The sequence below is a fragment of the Ovis canadensis genome, chromosome 24 (genome assembly GCF_042477335.2).
Source record: "Ovis canadensis isolate MfBH-ARS-UI-01 breed Bighorn chromosome 24, ARS-UI_OviCan_v2, whole genome shotgun sequence".
Lineage (NCBI taxonomy): Eukaryota > Metazoa > Chordata > Mammalia > Artiodactyla > Bovidae > Ovis > Ovis canadensis.
This window is the reverse complement of record NC_091268.1, coordinates 21,477,878-21,503,603: the sequence shown is the minus strand read 5'-3', so window position 1 is coordinate 21,503,603 and position 25,726 is coordinate 21,477,878. Positions and strand designations below refer to the sequence as shown.

At 46.5% G+C, this 25,726-nt stretch overlaps 1 protein-coding gene across 14 annotated transcripts in view; it reads right to left on the bottom strand.

Annotated features, from left to right (window-relative positions):
• Nucleotides 1–25,726, bottom strand: part of LOC138428933 (RNA binding protein fox-1 homolog 1) — a 436,622-nt gene that overhangs the window by 389,589 nt on the left and 21,307 nt on the right. For 7 of the 14 annotated variants that reach the window (XR_011252625.1, XM_069569882.1, XM_069569889.1 and 4 more), the window contains exon 1: nt 12,450–12,802. The exons of 6 other annotated variants lie outside the window; for them this stretch is intronic. Coding sequence is in view for 7 of the 8 variants with exons in the window: in XM_069569882.1 (XP_069425983.1) it covers nt 12,450–12,536 (87 nt within the window). In the remaining variant the exon portion in view is untranslated. Of the gene's footprint in view, nt 1–12,449; nt 12,859–25,726 lie in introns of those variants that run through there. One more of the 14 variants, XM_069569895.1, reaches the window with a different exon arrangement.

Sequence of the window (25,726 nt, the reverse complement as noted above, 5' to 3'; positions counted from 1 at the left end):
GCTCTTCGGAGAGTGGTTGGTGAGAACACTGTGAGAACGCACAAGACAGCTGCCTCCGCGGTCGCTGAATCTCGCCCCCCTGTCTGAGAGCCAGTGCGGATTAGGGGGGGAATGAAAGGTAACAGCTGAGGGAAGCCATCCTCTCCCAGGCCAGCAATGCACCAGACCCACCACGCTTCCTGGAACCAGATGTAGAGTAGGTAAATCAAGAGAGCATGGTAAATCAACGATACATCAATAAAAGAAATAATTTTAAACATTAAAAAGAAATAGGCTTTGCAGAAGACCACGGACCCACGGAATATTGAGTTCATTGCTTCTGGACAGTATTTAGGGTTCAGTGATTAATCAAGTGAAGGAGCTGGCTGCTTGAATGCTGGTGGGATGCAAGTGTGATGGATCTATCTTTAGACGGGAGAGAAACATAAATAGGGGCGAGTATCTCCATTCTAAGTCAGCCCGGGAAAGCACTTACCCAAAACAACCTTTCAAAGACAGGGAGGGGGGTTCCGCTTCACCATCAAAGGCTCAGATCGCAGAACACCAAAGCGGCAAAGTGGAGTGTGAAATCCACAAGTCCCTCCAGCCCCGCCTGCCCCATGCCAACGTATTATAAAAAGCATACTTGCTGATATAGCATGCCTTTAAAACGATCAGAATGACAGATGGCTGCAGCAGGAACACATCCTTTTTATAGGACTGCTATTAATCAGAAGAGATTGACAGTGTCCCTTTAATCTTTTAATTAAAAAAAAAAAAAAGTGCACCTCTATACAGCTGAAGGGGGAAAGCTGCTAGCGTCTCCGAGCACATTGAGACACCTGGAATGATGTGCAAGGTCCACATGATTTCAAACTTCCTAAAAGGAGGGCTTTAGTTTCCCTTTATTTCTAGATTTATTGACGTTGGTATTGCTAATATAAAAAGAAGGTATGGGTTTGCATGATGTGAGTAACTCCTGTCTTGCCTCAATTATGGTGTTACGTGTTGTCCTCATCAGGCTATCTGTATGTTCCTAGATTGTGGTGGTGTCACTTGCAAAAGACTGCGGATTACCCAAACATACTCTGGTGGGAGACACTCCTGTAATTACTTTAGGTGGGAAAATACTGCATAAAATTGCCATATCTGCCTTTGACTCATCTGATCAGGTATGGAGAAGCAAGATACACTGGGTGATTTTGAATGTCTGGTAACTATGATTACTGGCAAAAAAAAAAAGGTAACTGGATAAGTAAGATCAGAAACCCACTAATTTCTTCCCTGGTGGGGTATGGGCAAGGTTTGGGGGAGAAAATACATGTTTGGATGTTTGTAATAGCTTGAACAATTGAGACAACTGTAATACCTCTCAAGGAACTGAGAGCTTTGTTTTTCATCTGTTGAGCACCCAAATTGAGCTTCCCTGGTGACTCAGTGGTAAAGAATCTGCCTGCCAATGTAGGCGGCTTCCATGATAGCTGAGTTGGTAAAGAATCCCACTGCGATGCAGGAGACCCCGGTTCGACTCCTGGGTCAGGAAGATCCGCTAAAGAAGGGATAGGCTACCCACTCCAGTATTCTTAGGCTTCCCTTGTGGCTCAGCTGGTAAAGAATCTGCCTGCAACATGGGAGACCCGGGTTAGATCCCTGGGTTGGGAAGATCCCCTAGAGATGGTAAAGGCTGCCCACTTGTGGATTCGATCCTTGGGTCTAGAGGATCCCCTGGAGAAGGAAATGGTAACCCACTCCAGTATTCTTGCCTGGGTTCAGAACCTGGATTCTTGCAATCCCAGGTTCAGAGGTGTAGCAGGAGGGAAAGGAGCTGGGCACAACCTCTGAAAGAATGACATGGCCCAAGGATACAACATAAACCAATTAGAATCAAGATGGCAGACGAGACTAGACCTTGATCCTCAATCACAAGTGAAATGATCCATCCAGAGGTGCCATGACAGTTCCAAGGCACTGTTAAAAGACCAAGGAGTGGGGCATAGCCCAAATCCTTGAAATCTCCATCCCTTCCCCAAAACAGTTGGAATAATCCTCCCACTCATTCGCATATGAAATTACCCAGCCTATAAAAACCACACCACATTTCACAGCCACACTCACCCTCTGCGAAGGCCCACACTCTGCCTGTGGCGGGTGTTTCTCTCTGAATCTGAATAAATCCATTTCGTATCTATAACTTTGTCTCTCACTGAATTCTTTCTGGGATGAAACATCAAGAACCTGAGCTTTATTAGGCCCTGAAACCAGGCAATGTGGGTTTTGACTGGCTTCAAGTCTCAGTCACGTGGGTTCAATTTCCAAACTGGGTTTTGGCTGGGTTCAAATCCCAGTCACATGGGTTCAAGTCCCAATCTGAGGTAAACGGTTTCATTGGGACCTGGCAGGCTACAGTCCGTGGTATGGCAGAGTCGGACACGACTTAGACCTGGGTTCGATCCCTGGCTTGGGAAGATCCCCTGGAGAAGGAAACGGCAACCCACTCCAGCACTCTTGCCTGGAAAATCTCAAGGATGGACGAGCCTGGTAGGCTACAGTCCATGGGGTCGCAAAGAGTAGGACACGACTGAGCGACTTCACTTTCACTTTCGCAACTCAACAACAAGAATGCCTAAACTGGATAAGTGAGCTCTGAGTGCTCTTTCACTCCCTGCTTGGCTGGATCTAACCCCAGCCTCCAGCTTGACTCCGGAATTTTTGCAGTTGGGGAAGAGTTCGGGAAGGGTTGGGGTGTTAGCCTGGAGTTTCTGGGGCTCACTGAAATCCAGCTGGACCCTATGGGGCTCGTGGGCACAAAAGCCCCTTTCCCTGAGTTCCAAAGGGCAGGTTCAAACAGTTGCTAACCGGGGAAGAGAGAGGATGCCGAGACCAGGGAGGAACAGTCAAGAAACAATAGTGCAGCCTTGGGGGCAGGTCCGAGTTCCCCCTCAAGGGATACACATAACAATATCTTTGAGCTGTTTTGCAGATACTGAAACTCCCACCAAATGGAAAGATGTTAATGTCTGATAAAGCACTTTTCATTCCAGAGAGAAGGTCACTGTTAGGCCAGAAGATCTCTGGATTGAAGGAATGCAGCCTCTTCAGGCACTCTGATCCTCATCAGCAACCCCATCCGTGGACTAGAAGACTCCACACAGGGGTCCCCGTCCCCCCACTCCACACACACACCTGCAGGGCTGGACACACTGCCTTGAGGGTATTAGCCCGCTGTGGCCCTCTTTGCCTGGCAAACAATGAAGCTATTCTTTTCTACTTCACCCAAAACTCTGCAAAAGTTGCTCAGCCATTTCCAACTCTTTGTAATCCCACCAACTATACAGTTCATGGAATTCTCCAGGCCAGAATACTGGAGTGGGTAGCCTTTCCCTTCTCCAGGGGATCTTCCCACCCAGGGATAGAACCCAGGTCTCCTGCATTGCAGGCGGATTCTTTACCAGCTGAGCCACAAGGGAAGCCCAAGAATACTAGACTGAGTAAGTAGCCTATCCCTTCTCCAGCAGATCTTCCTGACCCAGGAATAGAACCAGCGTCTCCTGCACTACAGGCAGATTCTTTACCAGCTGAACTACCAACTCTGTCTGAGAGTTAATTCAGGGTTAGTGTACAGAGGCCAGAATTTACTTCACCATCTTTGCCACCAGTTGGATGTGGTACATTTGTGAATGAAGATCAAGTTTGAATAACTACTGTGGAGTCATGGGCTGACTCGACTTGAGTCATTGCAGCCTCTGAATTCAACTGTGCCTGAAGGTGGAGGTTTTCTGTTTCCCCTCTAAACAATTATGAATTAGATCTTGTCACTGAAAGATAAAAGAGTTCTGACTAAATGCCTATCCTCTTTCAGAATAACACAGGATAAGCATTACAGTGGTGGTTTAGTCACTAAGTTGTGTCCAACTCTTGCAACCCCATGGACTGTAGTCCGCCAGGCTCTTTACCAATTGAGAATAAATATTATATATACATATACATGGGCTTCCCAGGTGGCACTAGAGGTAAAGTCTCTGCCTGCCAATGCAGGAGACACAGGTTTAATGCCTGGAGCAGAAAGATCCCCTGGAGAAGAAAATGGCAAGATACTCAAGTATTCTTGCCTGGAAAATTCTATGGACAGAGAAGCCTGGTGGGCTACAGTCCATGGGGTTGCACGAGTTGGACATGACCGAGTGACTAAGCACATACGTATAAGTGCCACCTTTCCCATCTATTAGGATATAAATTTTAGGTTGAAAAGAATCTTGTGTGTTTCCTATTCTGCCTCATCACCTACAACCACGTCTCACTCCACTTCTCACAGCCTGGCATATAGTAGGTGCTCAATAAATAACTGTTGAACAAAGAGATGAATCCCATGTAAACTCACAACCACTCTTCAAGATAGGTGTTCCTGTTTCCATTTTGTAGCTGAGAAAACAGCCTTGGAGAGGTTAATTGACAAGCTCAAGGCCACATGCTTAGTAAATGCCAGGGCCAATATATCAACACGGACCTGTTTGACGCCAAATTCTCTTTGCCACCTCCCTGACTCTTTAATTTAGTCTGCTGTTGACACGGCCTCTTTGGCAGTACAGAAAAGTCACTCGGTGACTAAGATGGAGCAGCCACGAAGTAAATGACGCCACCAACACTCACATTATGCAGGCGTGCCTTCTGCTTTCTTTCCCAATCAGCAGATATTCCAAACATGTAAAGAACATTGCAGGGCAGCAATATCAAGATCTGAAAATGGCTCCACCAGCCGCTGAGCAAAACAAGTTCATTCCCTTCGGGTTTACACCACTGCCTTGCACGTTCCTCATACATTTCCCTACCTTTCTGCAGGGGCCAGTTACTTTTGGTCCACTGCTAAAACCAGAAGTTTGATAATTCTTGGTGTCACTGTGAGGGGACCCACTGACCAAAATCACCCACTCTGACTAGGCCTGAGAGTAACCACTTGCATGAGTTACCTTACAACAGGAAGTCCTGGTAAGGAACTTGGAACTAAAACGCTACTACCAACCGGAAGAATTCGGCAAAGGTCAAAAGGAGAGAGGAGACTCCATAAGTTCTACCAACCTCCCAGAATCCTCCTCGCTGGAATCCATCTTGGCTAAGTGACGCATGAACCAGCAGGAAGGACCCTGAGTCACAATGACTGACCGGGAAATCCAGAGACCAACCCATCGCCGTAAAACCCGAGAACGCGAACTGCACGGCAGAGCAGTTCTCCTGCGTTCCCTTCCCCTGCAGCTCTCCACTTGGGCACCCTTTCCCCCAAAAGTCTCTGGGTTTGTCAGCAAGTGTGTCTCCTGGGATGTTCATTTCCGAGTGTTAGACGAGAGGGTCCTGGGGGAGGGGGTGTGTTCCTCCTTCCTGTGACCTCACGACACAGGTGTATACAGATCTCTCATTAGACACATCACCCAATTCAATGATGCTGATTTCTGCTTCCAAATCCAGAGTTGAGGGGTTTGCCTCTACCACTGCTATCCACGTCAGGGAAGGCGTTCCTTATTTCTCTGCTGCCATCTAATTCTGTGGGGTACAGGGTGGAGAACACAGCCTTCAGAGAGCTTACTGCTTCAGAGAGAAAAGATAGCAAATAAATCCAGGGAATTCGACATTCACCTGCCGGATTCAGAGAAGGGCATTAGAGAGCCCATTCCTCTGTGGGCACAGAGAAATTTGGGGCTCAGAAGCTCCATTTCTGAGATTCCTCTCAGCTCCTCTGGAGCCCTGTCTTTTGAGACCTATACTTACACAATGGCAAGACACACAGTGCCAATGGGTTGGGGAAGATACTGAAGCTCTGTCTTGATATGTCAACCCAAGCGTCGTGAGCTCACCCACGTTCTCTGCTCTGATAGGAAGGGCTTTCTCCTCTGCTTGCCCAGAGAGTGTCTGATGATGTTCTACAGCCAGACCTGAATGCCACCTTTCCCCTCTGAGTGCATGCATGCTACGTTGATTCACTTGTGTTTGACTCTTTGCAACCCGATGCACTGCAGCCCCGCCAGACTCCTCTATACGTGGGATTCTCCAGGCAAGAACACTGGAGTGGGTTGCCAGGCCCTCTTGTAGGGGAGCTTCCTGACCCAGGGATTGAACCTGCACCTCTTGCGTTCCCTGCACTGGTAGGTGGGTTCTTTACCTTCAGCACCACCCGGGAAGCCCTCATCCCCCTCTGAACCACCCTCTCTCCTACTTCAAGAGGCGTCCACTGTCTCCCTCTCCTGTATCTCCATATGCACCTCGACAGTGGATCTGTGACAAAGAACAAAGGTTCCAGTCTCCCAGATGTGGCCCACATCTCAGCTCTGGCACAATCCTTGCGACAATCCTTGTGACCTTGGGCAAGTGACCTTTCTCTAAATGCCAGGTTCAGGTCCTCCATATGCAGAAGAGGCATTGTAATACATGACTGTGATTTCTCATCCAAGACCCCTGGGGTCACCTCTATCTTGAAATTCAGATTTGAGGAGATTTTTCTTTTCCAGAAAGGGAATCCATCAGAAACAGATTATGTAACTTTCTCAGCAGGGCCTGGGACAACACTCTAAAATCAAACACAGAAAAGTTCCCGTAGCAAAATATATGAATATTCACACTGAGTGGGATAAAGACAGTCTATAAATAGCAACACATCATTTCAGGTCAAGTTTTCTTCCGAAAGGCATTTTAGTGCCAACATTCCCCCCACCCCACAAAAAAACTGGTTTTCAGAGCTTTGGGAGATTTACAATTACAGATAATGGTAGGATAAATAGAACCCAACTTTCTGGTTACAGTAACCACCATTATCCACAAGTTTGCTCTCCTAGGTTTACCTGAGGTCAAGCACAGCTTTAAAATATTAAATGGAAAATTCCAGAAGTAAACAATTCATACATTTTAAACTGTATGTTGTTCTGGGTGGTCCAATCCCATTCTGTCCTGTCCAGGATGTGGACCATCCCTGTGTTTAGAAGATCTCACACAGTTAGTTGCTTAGTAACTATCTCAGTTATCAGATTGACTCCAGAGTTACTGCGATGCTCGGGTGCAAAGGATCCTGATTTTCCTGAATACCAGCCCCAAAGGACAAGAATTAGTGATGCTGGCAGTTCTGATGGACAAAGAGAAGCCGTCAAGTGCTTCCTTGAAATGAAAAGGAAAACATTCTCAACCTAATAAGGAAGGCAACAAAACCATATGCTAATATTGCTAAGATCTATGTTAAGAATGAATCTTCTCTGTGACACTTCTAGGAAGGAAAAAAAAAAAGTGTGTGCTTTGTATAGTAAGATATCCAGGGGCACATTCACAACTTCTTACTGCAGTAAACTGTTATAATAGTTCTATTTTATTATTAATTATTAGTAGTCTCTGACTGTGTCTAATTTACAAATTAAACTTGACCACATGTATGTACCCACTCCAGTATTTTTGCCTGGAAAATTCCATGGGCAGAGGAGCCTGGTAGGCTACAGTCCACAGGGCTGCAGAGAGTCAGACATGACTGAGTAACTCACACACACACACACACACACACACACACAGAGGTATGTGTGTACAGGGAAAAACACAATCTATCTTGGGTCCAGTACTATCTAAAGCATCCACTGGGGGTCTAGGCCATATCCCTGGGAAATGGAGCATTTCCTGCCCAGCTAGTAAACAAGGACATCACAGTCATCAGTGGCTGGTGACCCTGGGGGAAGCAGAAGAACGCCTGCAATCCAGCAGCCAGCAGACTGTAGCCACTCCCCACGGTGAGCCCTGAGGAAGCTCAGGATGTGAAAACACAGGACCATGCCCTGATGGCTGAGACGCATACTAAAGGTATGATCTCAGTGAGCCTGGACTCTTGCATCTTCCTATAATAGAAAAGTGCTAAATTCCTTAACTTGGGATATCTGCTTTTCTTTCAATAAGAATAATCTCTTTGATGCTCAGACTACCTGCTCTTTGTTACAAAACTTCTATATAACCAGGCTCATCCCCTCGCCTCCTCGGAGCAGTTTGCTCAGGCTTACTGGAGAGGCCCAGGCTTGAAGTCCTAAAACTTAGTATTGAATAAAACATACCTCTCAACTTTTAGGTTGCTGAAGATTTTTTAAAGTCAACATCCTCCACAGATAAGCGGGGGGACAACTGCATTGTTAGGATAAACTGACATAAAATATGCAAGTATTTAGCACCATGCCTGGTACATGCATGCATACCAGTCGCTTCAGTCAGATCCGACTCTTTGTGATCCCATTGACCATAGCCAGCCAAGCTCCTCTGTCCATGGGATTCTACAGGCAAGAATACTGGAGTGGGTTGCCAGGCCCTCCTCCAGGGGATCTTCCTGATCCAGGGATCAAACCCGAGTCTCTTACGTCTCCTGCACTGGCAGGTGGGTTCTTTACCAATCACTAATGCCACCTGGGAAGCCCTGCCTGGTACATAGCAAGTATGAAATATTTAACACCTATCAGGCCTTCCTGGTGCTTTTACTGTCATCTGGATTTTATATTTATCTAAGGTTCTCTTCCACTAGGGTGTGAACCTAACAGTCAGTAGCTGTACTGCCTGCTTCTGGTTTCCAGGTACATGGAAAGTGCCTGATATGGACTATGTGGGCAGCAACTGAATGACTGAAGTGAAAAAATGCGTGGTGAGGCAAATGTGGCCGTGTCTACACCATCCTCTGTCTAGGAAAACAGTCTCCAGACCTGATCTGCACTATCCGGAGGAGACGAGAGTGGAACTGTCTTGGTGTGGAGAATAATCCAGCAGTGATGGGCAAGGGCTATATCTGGCAGATAAATATCTAGAGTGAGGGGCTCAAGTTTGAACTTGAACCCAGAGCCGAGGGCTCACTTGACCCAAACACCACCCAGACTGATCAGTTACAAGACTGTGGTTTAGATAATATCGTCTGACGCTGTGTGGCCGGCCATTGGTCCACGGCTCGGGTAAGTTCTCTTGGTAGCTTCTTCCACTCAAGACTGACGGACAATTTACTTGCCAAATCTGCTGTTCTCAGGTCAGATAACTCATTGATCATCCAAGGTCTTGCTGGAAACTGAGACATGAATAAAGGCGTTCAATGGGAAGACATGTTCGTTCTTCTTAACCAGAGATACCAGCAGTCCGCTCTATGCCAAGGGGAACGGAACAGTGTTTATACACTGTTAATATTTGATGCTTAATAGTATTTCTCCTCTTCTGCTTCTTGCTATGCATGAAAACTGTCCAAACTGGTTTAGCCCAATCCTCCACGGTCACTCTGGAATACTTTACATGGCTGGAAGGAATAATTATTCACCTTGCTATCTTATTCAACAAGTTCAGACATCAAAAAATGGGTTCAGGATATTCAATATGGTAAAGCATCTAGCTTTCTTCGGGGATGGCCCATGAGGTCAGCAGTCACTACTGAATCTACTCCTGGGACAAAAGATACTATTGAGTCACGTCCTCGGAATTATTAGGAAACATCTTTGCTCACTGCCTTTGCAGGATAAGGCAATGCTCTCTTAAAAGCCTCTTATGATGTCCGATCAATTATTGTTTGTTTTCTTGGACTGAGAAGACAAAAACAGAGCAATAGGAAAACAAAAAGTGGCACTTGATAGGGTTATGAAAAGGAAATTCTTAGGCCACAGAATCACTGGTTCTTCATGTTGGAAAGACTGTGAGAGGAATCCTAAATTCTGATAAGACAACCCTGCCAAGTGGCCCCTACAGCTGTTTCATACCTCCAGTCCCAGGGAACTTACTACTGCGGAAGGAACACACTCTATTTGGGATCATGGAACTGTCTCACTGATCACATTATGAGGACGTGGGCGGCACCTTAACTCCCTCTAGGAAAGCCCTGGCATCTTTTTTTAAACTTCTATTTTGTACTGGGGTAGAGCAGATTAACAATGCTGTGACAGTTTCAGGTGGACAGCAAAGGGACTCAGCCATGCATACACATGTATCCATTTCCCCCCAAAGCCCCTTCTCATCCAGGCTGCCACATAACATTGAGCAGAGTTCCCTGTGCTATATAGTAGGTCCTTATCGGTTATCCGTTTTAAATACAGCAGTGTGTACATGTCCATCTCAAACTTCCTAACTCTCCCTCCCCCCTGGCAACCATAAGTTCGTTCTCTAAGTCTGTGAGTTTGGGAAAGCCTGGATCAGGAAGATCCCCTGGAGGGGGGCACGGCAACCCACTCCAGTATTCTTGCCTGGAGAGTCCCCATGGACAGAGGAGTGTGGTGAGCTGCAGTCCATGGGGTCGCAGAGCTGGACATGACTGAGCGACAAATCACCCCCACACACATTTCCATCTTGAAGAGTCTGGGAGGAAACCCACATGATCAACGAATTGGTCAGCAAGCTGATAGAGTCTGTGGGAGTACAGGGCACCTAGTATCACCTGAAGCATCAGCTGAGAGGCGAGGGTGTGGGTGTGTGTCTTAGTTTTTTCTCTCTTTGAGTTGCCTTTCCTTCACTTGCAAATGTTACTGCAGTGGAGTGTCTGAGTTGCTTGATGCTGCTGGATAAATAACACAGGCTGTCTCAAAAAACTGGAAAGAAGGCCAGTTTCTCCCCACCCAGAGCGTTTCCGTGTGATCCACGGCAGCTGGGAGAGGAAGAAGATGAAGGCTGTCACAGCATCTGGGCTCAGACCCCCTGCCGCACCACTCCCTGACTTCTGGGTAACTAGTTACCGGAGGTGTCACTTGGGAAAACAAAGCATGATCCCAGCAACGATCTGCAAGTAAAATCTCTTGTTTCTTCTCCCCCAGAAACTGAATCCATTTCTCAAAGGCTCTGCACAGGAGGAAGGAATGGGAACCGGGCCTCCCCAATTTCTCAGCTCGCCCGTGTGTCTTCTCATCTATCACCCGGGTAATACGTCCAGAGTGGCATTTTGTAATGACAGCAGCATTCCAGCGGATCGATAGTTATTTAATTCCCAACAAGCTCTCGAGTCCATTAAGCCTGATTACATTCACCCATTTCAGTGGGTGCTGTTATTTTTCCTACACCGGCACTTAATCTATAACAGGAACTTATGAGAACTTTCAAAAGCAATTTCAGCATCAATCAGCATAGAGTGAAGGGCACGATTTGCTTGTAATTATTTATCGGGTAGGGCGGTCCAGGATCTGACAAAACTCCAACCGCTAACCTTCACCCCGAATGTCCAGCGGAAGTAAAAGGTTTTCCGGTGTCTCACCGAGCCTGACTTCAGACCCCAGTGCCTCATTGGCCTGCATACTCCTGGAAGGATGGAACTGTTTCCACGTTGTTGAGGACCACTCTCCAGGTAGCCCATTATTTCTCATGCATAATGTAGAAGCCTCCCAAATGATCAGGGACCATAAATCTGGCATGATAAGATGTTTCGCTATGTTTTGGACTCGCCCCTAATGGCTCAAATTGCCAAGAGTCTTACAGTTTACAAGAGGTAACAACAATATTCAGAAAAGGAGACACTGGAGGTTTGACCAGAACCCTCCTCAGAAATTTGAATTAATGAGCTAGTGTTGCAGAATTTTGAAAGATAGTGGAGGGAGGAGCATAGAACTGAAGGTAAAAAGGACATACTAACTACATGCAGCTTTTCTTTCTTGTAGAAGGGAGATACAGAATGTATAACAAAAAGATGACTGCTCTCAAACAAACCACGAAAGAAGACATCCGGGTTTCCTCTGACGTTCAGCCTCTGTCATTAATCAGTCTTCCACAGAGAAATTCAGACACTACCCAGAAGCCAACATTTGCTTAAAAAGACACACTTAAAATGAAAAGGAAAAAAAAAAGGCCCCAGATATCTTATTTGATGATTCTCCCAACACAGAATGAAAAGCCTTAAAAGTGAAACCAACTTGTGTTTCAATCATCTCCTTTCTTGCCATCATTCAGATGTAAACAACTGGTAAGGGATTCCTAGTATCATCTCTGAACTTCATAAATTAACCATCAAAAGAGCGATCCTTTTGCCTCCCTGCCACTGGTCAATTTCAGGTTTGGGAAGGCGGGGGTACCCTCCATGAAAACAGACAAACCCTGGGAAGCGGAACCTAAGGATTAATGCGTATTTCATGCTCCTGTTTCCTGGATGAAAGCTCTTAACCAAGTCACCTCATGATCAGTTAGTCCATCTAGGGATCTGCTGTGGGAGACGGAGCCCCTCCGAGAGCCGAGAAGGAGAACAAATCCTTTGCCCCGTGGTCAACTTCCCGAAGCAAAGGCATGAATGTTAAACAGCAGCCCGATCAATACAAGCAAATATAGCTCAACTACACCATTTATTCAACCATGAGAGATGTCAATAGCCAGATTAGGGTGATCCATCTTTTTGATTTCCTACTGTCTTCCCTCAGACTACACGAGGGCTTTTTCCTGTATTAAAAGTGTTTGCTTTCTCAACCATAAAAATTCCAATTATTACTCTGCGCGCTCTGGAGTTAAGTTGCTGGCTGGCAGTGGCCTTGAATTACCTGGATCAGTCCTGGGAAGTAGGGGGCGGCTGGAACGATCATAGGTACGCCATAGGGATGCAAGAGGACTCCTTGAGAAGGCAACATGCTTTACGGGCAGGTGGGATCCCCTCGGAAGCTCAACGCATCAATGGAGAGTTGGGGGGAAAAAAAGAAAGAAAAAAAAAATCTATAGACCCAACTTCTTCCGAACCACAGAGCTGAGAGCCAGATCGCCGCTGTCAGGAGCGCAGAGCTCATCAACACTCAGAGGGGAGAGAAAGAAAATCCAGCATCAGCAACTCTTAATGTGAAAGTTTTCTTCGCAGACGAGGGAGAGACACAGCAGCTGCAGGGTTGAAGCTACCAAAATGGAAGGTTCTATTTTGGGAACGGCTTGCCTAACATGACTAACCAAATACTCTTCATTAATTTAGTTCTCAGAGAGAGTGAGAGAGACCCAGAGACAGGGAGCAAGGTGGTCAGGCTGGCAGATTTGGGCTCTTTCCAAAGGAATTTGGGGAAAAAGAAAAAACAAAATTGGAGTCTGTGTGGGATGGTTAGAGAGGAAAGCTGAGAAATGTCAATTGATATGATTATCAGCTGCCACTTAAAAGCTCAGTAGAGGAGCGCAGACAGCCTCTGGTTCTGATCACAGAGAAACGAAGAAGATGCTATCTTGTTATCCTATGTCTCTCTCTCTATCTCTTTCTCTCTCCCTGGTTTTAGTTTTAAAGGGGCAACTTGTGCCCAAACTATAATAATACCACCAAGTATCTGCAGCGTGTGCTATGGCACACAGAACTATAGCTAAACTATTTACACATGTTTTGGAATTTCATTCTCAAAACTCTCGCAAGTAGCTACTATTGCTAGTTCCTGGTCCACACGAGAAATGAGGTTCACGCTGGTTGAACTGCACGCTCACAGCCCTCCACACATGAGAGGCAGTGCCAGGCTCCTAATTCCTAATTGGCCACTGTATCCATTACAGTACTTGGTTCTGTAATATAATTTCATATGCCTTAAAAATAAAGTTTTAACATTCTTTGTCTTTGAGCTTTCAGTTGTTATATTTTAATATGCAATCTATTAATCAGATGACTCCCTGCTCCGAGAGTTTAAAGGCATACCCAATGTACAGCAAAACCACAGATGAGAAATACACTCCAGTATTTCAGATCTTTCTGATGTTTGAAAACATCCAAGTGATGGTCCAGCATGAGATACATGGTCACAGACACACCCAGATGGGATTGCAGGAAGTGGAATTATACTGACTTGGGTGTCCCAACTTGGCAGCTGTGTGATGCCGGACACGTTGCTCAGCGTCTCTGAACCTTCGTTTCTTCATTTGGAAAACTGAGATAATAACAGACCCTACCTCATAGGGTTGTGCGACAAGAAAAGTGCTTGGCATCCTCTCACAACGTGTACAAGACATGTATTTGGCATTCTTATCCTGTGTTTCCTGTTTCTCTACGGACGCCTGGTATAGATACGCCTTTGACTTCGGGTAGAAGGCAAAGACAGCCTCAGATTGTCACTCTTCTAATATGTATCCCAGGAAAGCACCTGCTAGTGTGGAGAATTTCCCAGTTTTGAGAGCACAGACTGAGTCTACTCAGGCCATGCTAAAGGCCCTGGAGATCACTGAAAATCACCTTCAAGCCCAACATCTGCTTGCCACCGCCCACCTCGAACTCGAAACCTGACACTGGATATAGATTTTTGTTGAAACTTGGAGAGCATCAGACACAGCAAAACGTATTCAACTATTGGCTTTTTCTAAATCCAAATGTCAATGCCTCCACTTTTAGATCGCCAAGGTGTTTTTACACTACACTAATTTTAGCTGCTTGATTTAGTTGCATAATTACATTTCTAGATAACGACAGTGGACAGCGTTTGGCAGAGAATGCAATGATTTAAGGCTGAATTGGGGCCATCTTGACAAGGTTTCTCTATAATTGATTCTCATGTATCCAAGTGGCCACCCTGTTACGATTCAGAAAGCTCCAGGAACAGCTGCGAGTTGACCCTCTCTTACTTAACAGCCTGATACTGTTTCTAACTTTAGCTTTTGACGCTGACTTTCAACACTGCTCTTCTGAGAAGTTACCAGTGAGAACAGAAGCCTTACCATGAGACTGCTTCCTGGGGGCGGGGAGAGCTCTTCCTGATTTTGGAAAGCCCTGGGGTCAGATTGTGTTATGTCTCTGATGGAAAAATCACTGGACCAGGAGGCAGGAGTTCAGAAAGGCCAGAAATGTATACATTTAGACTTTGTTTCCTGAATCTCCTATGTAAGTGATAATACTCACTTCCTCTTCACCAAGAGGGTTCTGATGAGCAAAATTGTGGAAGTGTTTTGGAAACTTGTTCAGTTGCTAAGTTGTGTCTGATTCTTTGCGACCACGTGGACTGCAGCACAGCTAGGCTTCCCTGTCCTTCACCATCTCCTGGAGTTTGCTCAAATTCATGTCCATTGAGTCGGTAATGCTCAATGAAATACGGCATGGAATGGCATGGAAACTGTAGAGTTACGTAAATATGAGAGTCTTCTATATATTACTGTGTGTGCTGTTTTTTTTAAAGAACTTGATGATGTATTTCAGAAATATAGGTAGACCTTGAAGACACTGCAATAAAGCAAGTTGCACACATTTCTGGTTTCCCAGTGCATAAAAAAGATATGGTTACACTATACTATAGTCTATTAAGTGTGTGATAGCCTTACATCTAAAAGAAGTATATGCCTTAATTAAAAAAATACTTTGTTGTTAAAATAGGCTAAAGTGAAAGTGAAAGTGAAGTCACTCAGTCGTGTCTGACTCTTTGTGACCCCGTGGACTGTAGCCCACCAGGTTCCTCCGTCCATGGGATTCTCCAGGCAAGAATACCGGAGTGGGGTACCATTTCCTTCTCCAGGGGATCTTCCCAACCCAGGGATTGAACCCAGGTCTCCTGCATTGCAGGCAGACGCTTTAACCTCTGAGCCACCAGGGAAGCTCCCCACCATCTGAATCCTCAGCGAGCTGTAATCGTAACCTTGAAAATCAGTTATCACAGACACAGACAAATGGAAAATAATGAAAAAGTCTGAAACAGTGAGAGTTACCAAAATATGACAGAGATGTGAGGTGAGCCAGTGCTGTTGGGAGAATGGTGTCCGCCGACTTGCTTGACTCAGGGTTGTCATAAACATTCAGTCTGTTAAACAACAAACGCAGCATCTGGGAAGCACAATGAAATGAGGCGTGCCTATACAACCAGAACATATAGATAGATACCGTTTCCTTTGCAAAAGGTGCTTTCTCTTTTCTTTGTAAGAACTCTAAGCCACAAAAGCTTTTCTGCTCCTGAGCGTTTAACATACCTTTCCCTCTCTCTGAAAATAAAGGCCTGTTGTCTTGTGACCCTTTTTCACTTTGGCTGCGAGGTCAGAGCCCAATAAGAGGTTCAGCTCTGTCCATTCCTTTGACCTGTACTACGGGAGTATCTGTGTTTTCATCTTCCTGTTCTCGCCACCTCCAGTCCTGTTACTCACATCTCCTCTGATTCTGATTTTATATTTAGATACAACTGTCATCTATGATTGTAGTAGTTATATTTGTGAAGCTGTGTGAATTGAATGTTTCCTTTTTCAAAACCCATCCACCAAACTTTATGAAATAATACAACATGGAAATAAATGATGATCACTAACCAAAACCTCTTGTTTTCTAACGTGTTCTGTTTTCCCAAACGGGAAGCATCCAATATGACTGGACCACAGCTCTTTGCTTGTGGGTCCATTTCTTCCACTAAAAGGTGGGCTTCCCTGGTGGCTCAGATGGTAAAGAATCTGCCTGCAATGCAGGAGACCTGGGTTCGATTCCTGGGTTGGGAAGATCTTTCGAAGGGAATGTCTACTCACGCCAGCATTCTTGGCAGGAAAAGCTCCATGGACAGAGAAGCAGGCACTATATTCTCTGTATCTTCACTTCCCATTGGCTCACAGTAAACAGGTAGCTACAGTGTCTAGTACTGGTGTCTTAAGCTCATAGTATCTTGCAGGAATTTAAAGAGAGAGTGAGAAAAAAAGAAAAAAAAAAAGAGGCAAAGGACAAGAGATATAGTCCTGGCTGCTGCTGCTGCTGCTAAGTCGCTTCAGTCGTGTCCAACTCTGTGCGACCCCAGAGACGGCAGCCCACCAGGCTCCCCCGCCCCTGGGATTCTCCAGGCAAGAACACTGGAGTGGGTTGCCATTTCCTTCTCCAATGCATGAAAGTGAAAAGTGAAAGTCAAGTCGCTCAGTCATGTCCAACTCTCAGCGACCCCATGGACTGCAGCCCACCAGGCTCCTCCGTCCATGGGATTTGCCAGGCAAGAGTGCTGGAGTGGGGTGCCATTGACTTCTCAGTGGGTAGCAAACATGGGAATGAATGATAGACTGAATTCAAACCAAGAGCCATGTACCATTAGCACGCTGGCAGTCGCAAGCAGCGGAGGGCAAACTTTTTTTCTGAAAATGGGCAGGTGACAAATATTTTAGATGTCGTGAACCTTCAACTCTGTGTTACAGCTACTCAAAACTGTGCCATTTTCATATGGAAATGATTACAGTGCATAAGTGGATTCTGAAATTTGAATTTCCAGTCATTTTCACCTGTCACAAAATATTCTCTTTAGTTTTTCTCAACCGTTTAAAATTATATAAACCAATCTGAGCTTAAGGGTCATACAAAAACAGTCAAAGCCAGGTTTGCCTCACAGGCCATGGTTTTTCTCATCTTTATCCAAATCCTTTCTTTTTTTTATTTTTTATTAAGTTAGAGTATAATATTCATTGGAAGTACTGATGCTGAAGCTCCAATACTTTGGCCACCTGATGCTAAGAGCCGACTCATTGGAAAAGGCCACGATGCTGGGAACGATCAAAGGCAAAAGGAGAAGGGGACGACAGAGGGTGAGATGGCTGGATAGCATCGCTGGCTCAATGGACATGAGTTTGAGCAAACTCTGGGAAATAGCAAAGGACAGGGAAGGCTAGCATGCTGCAGTCCATGGGGTCACAGAGTGAAGTCGGACATGACTTAGCGACTGAACAACAAAAATAATTGCTTTACAATCTTGTGTTCATTTCTGCTGTGCAATAAGACACTTGCTTCATGGTTACTGACCTCTCTTATCCTTTCCTGGATTCAAATGCTGCTTCTTCTTCTTTTTTTTTTTTAATAGTTTTTCTATTTAAAATATTTTTTATTTATTTTATTTAGTTGACTGCACTGGGTTTTAGCTGTGACACATGGCCTCTAGTTGCCTGCTGACCAGGGAACGAACCTGGGCCCCCTGCATTGGGGGCAAGGAGTCTCAGCCACTGGACCGTGAGGGAACCCCAGAAGGCTCTTCCTGTGCTGTCACATAGGACAACTCTTTCCCTGGATCCTGAGAGCCAACATGAGGGTGACCAGCCAGCACCAACCCTTGCGAGCAGCAGCTACCCCAAGTCTCAACACTCATGTAAGAGAAGGAAAAAGGACAGAAAGCACAAGGATTGGCTGGAGGATGGGATCGGGGAGCACTCAGCAAAGACTGATTCCTGACTTACGGCTGCTATTGGCCAACAGAGCCGACTGCTGCCTCGTGGACCAAATCCAGTTTATAGGGGACGATGAGGATGAACGTGCTAACGGGGATGATGATGACAACAACAGCGATGATGCTTTGACGTCACAACACGAAAAGGAGCAGGCATGTTTAAACGGAAGTACCGTCTATACACTGTAGATCTGCAAGATCTCTTGAGAGCCTGGAAGATCTAGAACCTTTGGCACACACTTCCTTGGCTCAACAATCCCTGAAGTCTGGGAGAGAGCCACCTCCCCCACCCCGCCCCACACACCCCCTGATCAGGAGCCTTTGTGACCATCCCCATCATCCGTTACCTGCTTCCTGAAAAATGACCATCAGACAGGACAAAACAGACCGCGCAGGGAATGGAGTGTTTCTCTGACAATAATCATACTCTTTATCTTGCGGGTATTGACAGTCGTTATCTCCTGAGGAAGATCTATGCAGATTAATGACCCACACCTCCCCATTCCCAGGTGGCGCTAGTGGTAAAGAACCCGCCTGACAACGCAGGAGACTTAAAAGACTCTGGTCCAGTCCCTGGGTTGGGAAGATCCCCTGGAGGAGGGCATGGCAACCCCCTCCAGTATTCTTGCCTGGAGAATCCCATGGACAGAGGAGCCTGGTGTGCTATACAGCTCATAGCGCCAGGAAGTGGTGGACACAACTGAAGCCGCTTAGCACACACCCCATTTCCAGGCCAAGTTGGGTGACAGAGAATTTTGTACCATTTTTCAAGGTCTTTTGCCATATCCCTCAGCTTTCCTTTCCCAGCTGCATCCTCTAATACACACTGTCCTTCCTTGTACCAATCACTTCTCTGCAAACCACACTGAGCTGCCTTTGCCAAACACCTTCACGAATCCACCACTCCTTACAAATTTGCCTGCTATGCAGAACTACCCTCTTTCCCTCCCTTCTTTCCTTCCTTTCTCCCTGTCTCCCTTCCTTCTTTGTAATTTAACATTACTGGCCTTAGTCAAAGGCACATTTTCTGCAAAACCTTTTGCATCACCCCAGGCAGAACTAACTGTACCATCACCCGTGTGCTAAAATCATGTTATATTGTATAATAATGATTCTTTTACGTGTGATGATTCCTTCAAGTAGGTAGACTGGCTCACAGAAGGAAGCGTGTTATTCATTCTTATTCATGCAGTGCTACGTCTTTTCAGTTATGTCGGATTCTTTGTGACTCAATGGCCTACAGCCCACCAGGCTCCTCTGCCCATGAGACTCTCCAGGCAAGAATACTGGAGTGGGTTGCCATGCCCTCCTCCAGGGGATCTTTCCGACTCAGGGATGGAACCCACATCTCTCACTTCTCTTAGGTGGTTTTTTTTTTGTTTTGTTTTACTATTAGGGCTACCTGGGAAGTGTCCCCATGCTTATTTACCCAATGACTAAAAGGCCGAGTAGACAAATGAAGCTTCCTAAAATGCTTCCTGAGGGAATGACTGATGGAACAATGGTTTTGGACCAGTAAGAGTGAAGCTGCATTTACACATTGCATTTGCCAGCGGTCTCCATACCATTGAGAGCTTCAGATTTCCAAGGTCATCTCAACTCACCTGGAAGGGTCTGGGTACCATGAGAAAGCATGAGCTCCATACCTGTAGAGGCCAAGTTGGGATCCTGGCTCTGTCATCCTTTTCAACATTTGATCTGGGATGAGAAGACACTTAGCCCTGAGCCCCAGTCTCCTTGGGGTAAAACGGGACAACATCTGGCCTGTTAACAGGTACGCTGCTGCTGTGAAATGATAGGCTGTGTACGGGTGTTCCTGGCACTCAGAAAGTGTTCAAAAAGGGCTAGTTTAGTCGATGTTTTCTTCTTCAGCAATGTCTTTCATGCGCCCAGGTTAAGGGTTTCCTAGTCATCCCAGTCTTCTGGCCAAGTCTGCCTCCTCAATGCCCTACCTGTACACCACAATGATGTCTCTGTAGGAGCCGTCATGCCATCTGTTTCCTCCCAGGACCCATGAATGCTCCCTTCTTCAACAAGCAAACATGCGTTTGATGCCCCAGGCAGCTTTCCCACCCTCTCCAGAGCTTAGAACCCTACCTGCCTAAACCCCTGGAAGACCAGCAGTGGTTTTCTCCCACAGGTAAAGACTGACTGGTGACTGTATGCTTCTATTTCACGCCCTCCACCTCCTGCTCCAGCATTTTGTTTTCCCATCTTTCTCGCAGGACTGGGCACAGAGTAGACGTCCAGGAGGCACTTGAGAATTATCCGGGGTAGCCCCATGATGCTCTGGAGGTTCAGAGACGTTAAGTGACCTGTCCAATGTTAGACAGCAAAACAGGTGCTTTCTTAATTCTCAGGGGCCAGTTTTCCCTTCTACACGCCCCTAATCTCTGCAAAAGCATGATAAACAACCACTCTAGAGCAACGACTTGAACCAAAATGGATAAACTCCACTCATGATCACCTAGAGAAGAGAATGGCAACCCACTCCAGTATTCTGGCCTGGAAAAGCCCATGGATAGAGGAGCCTGGCAGGCTACAGTCCATGGGGTCATAAAGAGTCGGACACGACCGAGAAACTGAGCACACACATGCACACTCAGCACCAGGCACACATTCTAACCCCATCCAACGCAGGTAAGATCAAAGCATGGAAGGGTTTCGTCTCAAAGGGAAATGGACCTCAAAGAAAAAGTTTCTGAGATGCTACATAATGCTTATGGTCCTGAGGCTGAGGGTTGACATGTGAGCTCCCAGAAGAGGGGAGGCTGGAAGCATCGTGTCAACAACCAGGGAGGCAAGACCTTCTACAGGAGAAGCTGCCACCGACCGCCTGTTCTCTAGGTTATAGTCGCCTCATTTGTAACCTCAGCCAAGGACCAGTCCAGCCAGGAGAGTCACATCCTGGGAAGAGAAGACACATCCCCAGCCCACTGGGATCAGTTAACACGTGTGAATCAGGTGATGCATGGAGAGCTCTTACACAAGCTCTTACATAAGTACTAAGCAAGCATCAGTTCTCAGCGGCATTGCTACATTCTCTCATTGCCTGACACTTCCACCCGATGCTCACTGTGTGTTCTTGTGCCAAAATCTTAACATCTCTGTGCCTCAGGTTTATTATCTGTAAAACATGAACTACGACAAACTCTGGAAGATGGTGTGGGACAGGGAAGCCTGGCGTGCTGCAAACCATGGGGTCACAAAGAGCCAGACACGACTTAGTGACTGAACGGCAACAACAAAACAAGAATACGATGAGCAACCACACCTCGCGGGGTGTCGAGAGACTCAAAAAAGAGTCACATACAGACACGGTTAGCTGAGGCCCTGGCTCAGAGCTGATAGTGGGGACACAGTTGTCAGAGTAATGAGGCATTAGCAGCATCTAGTTCCAAGGATCAAATCAGCACAACACCCAGGTTCGATCCCTGGGTCAGGAAGATTCCCCTGGAGGAGAGAATGGCAACCCACTCCAGCCTTCTAGCCTGGAGAATCCCTTGCACAGAGGAGTCTGGCGGGCTATCGTCCATGGGGTCGCACAGAGTCGGACACGACTGATTGACTAACACAAACCAGAAGTATCAAAACCCTTCCTTCCTTCAAATGTAAACTGGTCAGATAGTTTTTACAGATGCCAGCAGGGAGGTGCATTTCTGTTGGAAGAACTTACCTTCCTTCTTCTTCCAGGTTCTAAACCAAAAAATTAAGACAGAGAGTCTAACGAATATGTGGACATAGCTACTGTCCCTGGAAGACCAGTTTGGAAAACAAAATACGAGAATTTCAAATTCAACTGGGAGTTTATGGGGATGAGGAAGTGCCTCTGAAATAAGAATAACAAAAAAAAAGAAAAGAAAGAAAGAAAGAAATAAGAATAACCCAAAAAATCCAGGACACTGGGTCACCTCCACCCAGTAACATCACACACCCCCTCTCAATAAAATTGGTTATGAACACACACAAAGAAAATTCCAGTAGGTCTTGTGAGTGATGAAGCTGGTGATCAGCATTAGAAACCCCAGCCCCCAGTGGTGGAGGCAGCGCCTCCTCTCGGATCATTAAGCGCTACTTGACCTGATTCTCCTCTGAAAGCCAGACTGACTGGCTGAATGAGCAAATCTAAGAATATCAACCTCGCACACCATCTCTGCTGAGATCAACAATGCTTCAGGAACCGACCCCTGACCTGTCTGGGGATGAATGGCAACTGGGTTTGAGAACGTATTGACCTTGTTCTCCGCAAACAAATACTCCCTGGGGTCTCTCAGGGATGGGGGAATGAATACTCAGCCGCTCAGCTAGATTGCGCTTCCTGCCCTCCCGGCATCTTTGGTCGTGTGTGTGTGTGCGCGTGCGTGCCCCTGCGCGCACTCGCGTGCATGCCCTACAAGGCCCTGCAGGAGCCGGGTACAGAGTTCACTCCAAATAGCCTGAGGCCCCAGGACTCAGAACTGGTCTTTCTGTCCTGACCCCATGTCTGCCCTGTCCTCCCTCGGAATGGGCTGAACCACCTGAACTCTGGGCATCCTATTCCCCTGAGAGACTACGTCTGCACTAGCCTCTACCAAAGTCAACTCAGCATCAAAGATGCCTGGTGAGATGCTTCATGTGTAAAAAGAACCCTGAGGCCAAATAAGTGGGAGAGATTCAGCTTGTTCTCTCTCCCACTTGGGGGTTCATGGTGCATAGCCTAGTACAGTACCCAAGAAGTCCTGTAAAGGAAGAAAAATAGAGACCAGTCTGACCATGTTTGATGCAGACATTCCCAAACGTATTTGATGACTGACTGGCAATCCATCCATCCATCTACCTACTTATCCATCCATCTATCCATCCAATCATGCATCCATCCATCCATCTATCCACCCACCTATCCATCCATCCATCCACACACACCCATCCATCCAACCATCCATCCATCCATTCATCATCCATCCATCCATCCATGCATCTATCCATCCATCCATCCATGCATCTATCCATCCATCCATCTTGCTGTCTATATGAATATCTGGCTATTGAGAGTAATAAATTATGTCAGTCCCTGGGCAAAGTTCTTTACTGTTTCTCCCAATTCTCCTCCTCCTATTTCTTCACTTTCATCAGAATCTTTGTGACCGTCACCACTACCACCATCATCATCATTATCACAGTTGCTGTGAATTCAATGCTTACTTTGTGCCAGGCCCTGTCCTGTACTAATTTCAACAGATGCGTTATCTAGGTGATCCCCTCTAAATCCCTATGAAGGAGATTCTGTTACATTTATTGCATCAGAGACAAGAACACAGAGCCACTGAGAAGGGGAGTAAATTGACCAAGAAAACAGAGCTACTAAATGCAGACCTGTGCAACAGGCCAGAAGTCCTAGCGCCTAAAACCTAAGAGAAACCCTTTTGCGCCTGCGACAATCATGGACACACTCTGAGAACTGCTGGCCTGGACTAAACTCAAGCCGAGTAGACCCTCATCTCCTTTGCCCTCAATCTCCCACTCATTCTCAAGTACCCTAATTGCCATTAAAGCAAAGCCAGACAAAACCACAGCCCAGAAAGACAGATGGACAAGACTTAAAGGCTTGCAGAAGGGCTGGCCTCCGGCCCCTCCCTCTCCACCGCACTGAGTCATCAGGAAGCAGAAAAATACCTCCCGAGGAAGAGGAGGTCTAAGGCAGTAGAAATGGGCTGATACACGGGAACACCAGCCAGGAGTCACCACGGGAAGAAAAGAAAAAAGATGGCAGAGTGATCCAAGAGAAAAAGCCCTAAAGAGATGACCCCGTGTCACCACCTCAACCTCCAGCACTCCTTATCTCCTCGGCCCATCCTGTCCTTGGCTCTTTCTCCTATAAATGCCTCTTCTCGAGGTGACGAGATGGTTCTTCACTCTTATTTTTGATGCATGGACCACTCTGAATTTTGTCCTCATCCCAGAAAACTGCACATAACTCACAAAATGTTCCATATCACGGCAGGGAGCGGGTGGGTCCTCTGACATCCATCTGCGGAGCCCTGTGGGGCCTCAGGCTCCCGGTGACGGATCAGGTGACCGTCCTTGCCTGGAATCACGTTGCCCAGCCCTGTGGATGTACACCTGCCACTGAAAGAACACTCACCACAGTTCAGCTGGAGTGAGAGTTTCAAGAAGGCGAAAAAATCAAACAATGTGGGGAGATGCTAAGGCACTGCACATTGTACCATCAAGGAGTATGTGTGCTCAGGCGTGTCTGACTCTTTGCGACCCCAGGGACTGCAGCCCACCAGGCTCCACTGTCCATGGGACCTTCCAGGCAAGAATACTGGAGTAGGTTGCCATTTCCTTCTCCAGAGGATCGTCCCAACTCAGGGACTGAACCCATGTCTCCTGCGTCTCCTGCTTGGTAGGTGGATTCTTTACCACTGAGCCATCCGGGAATCCCCAAACCTAGGCAGACACTAAGAAATTCGAACACATACTCTTAGCCCTTTTGTCTGACAATGAACAATCGTCTTAAGATAAGGTCTGCCTTCTAGCGGAAGCTTTCACCTCCCATTTCAGGCCAAGAAACAGATTCTATCAAACCGAAGAGTGGGGGACTTCCCTGATGGTTCAGTGGTTGAGAATTTGCCTTCTAACCAAGCGGACACTGGTTTAATCCCAGGTCGGGGAACTAAGGTGTCGCATGCCAAAGGGCAACTGAGCCTGCACACCACAGTCCTCACGTGAGGACTCCCGCAACAACAAAAGATCCGGCGTGCTACAACAAAGACTCACAGCAGAAATGAAAACAGACAAACAGACCCCAAAGAGCGTGTGTTAGGCATAGAGTATCACCCACCAAACCCGTCACCAAGCGCTGGGGGAGAATGGAGCCAGGACATACACATCTGTGTTTTCAGAGACTACGCAGTCTGGTTCTTGCAGAAAAAAAGATAGAGAGAGGAGGGACCCAGGACCACGCCATGCAGCTGAGCATCTGAAAGTCGGAGCCAAGGTGCTGACCGCTGCAGATGGTTTCTCCGCGATGTCAGGGCCTGGCAGCTGGTGGCAAGAGAGAGCCTCTGACAGGTGGGCTTCTCAGCTTCCCGGATTAGCAGTGCCCTTCTGGGGCACACTGGGGACATCAAAAGAGGAACCACCCGGAGTGACCTCATTTCCTTTCTGACTCGACATTACCATCTATTTTTAAATACTTTGGGAACAAACCATATATATCATTTACTATTTGCCAGGCACCTTCTAACTCCTGTATGTATTCACTCCTGTAACCTCTTTTTTTTTTTTTTCGGATGGTAAAGAATCTGCTTGCAATGCAGGATACCTGGGTTTGATCCCTGGGTTGGGAAGATCTCCTGGAGAAAGGAATGGAAACCCACTCCAGCGTTCTTTTCTGGCAAATCCCACGGACAGAGGAGCCTGGCGGGCTACAGTCCATGGGGTCTCAAGAGTCGGACATGATTAAGCACCTAACATTTTATTTCACTTGATTTATAATATTGTGTTAGTTTCAGGTGTACAGCTTCAGATTCCATTATAGGCTATTAGAAGATATTGACTGCAGTTTTCTGTGCTACCCAATAGGACTATTCTATCTATTTTATGCATAGCACTGTGTATCTATCAATCCCACGCTATCCGTCCCCCTCCCCTTCCGCCTTTGGTAACCATAAGTTTGTTTTCTCTGTGAGTCTATTTTGCGAATAAGTTGACTTGTATTATTATTTTTTTAA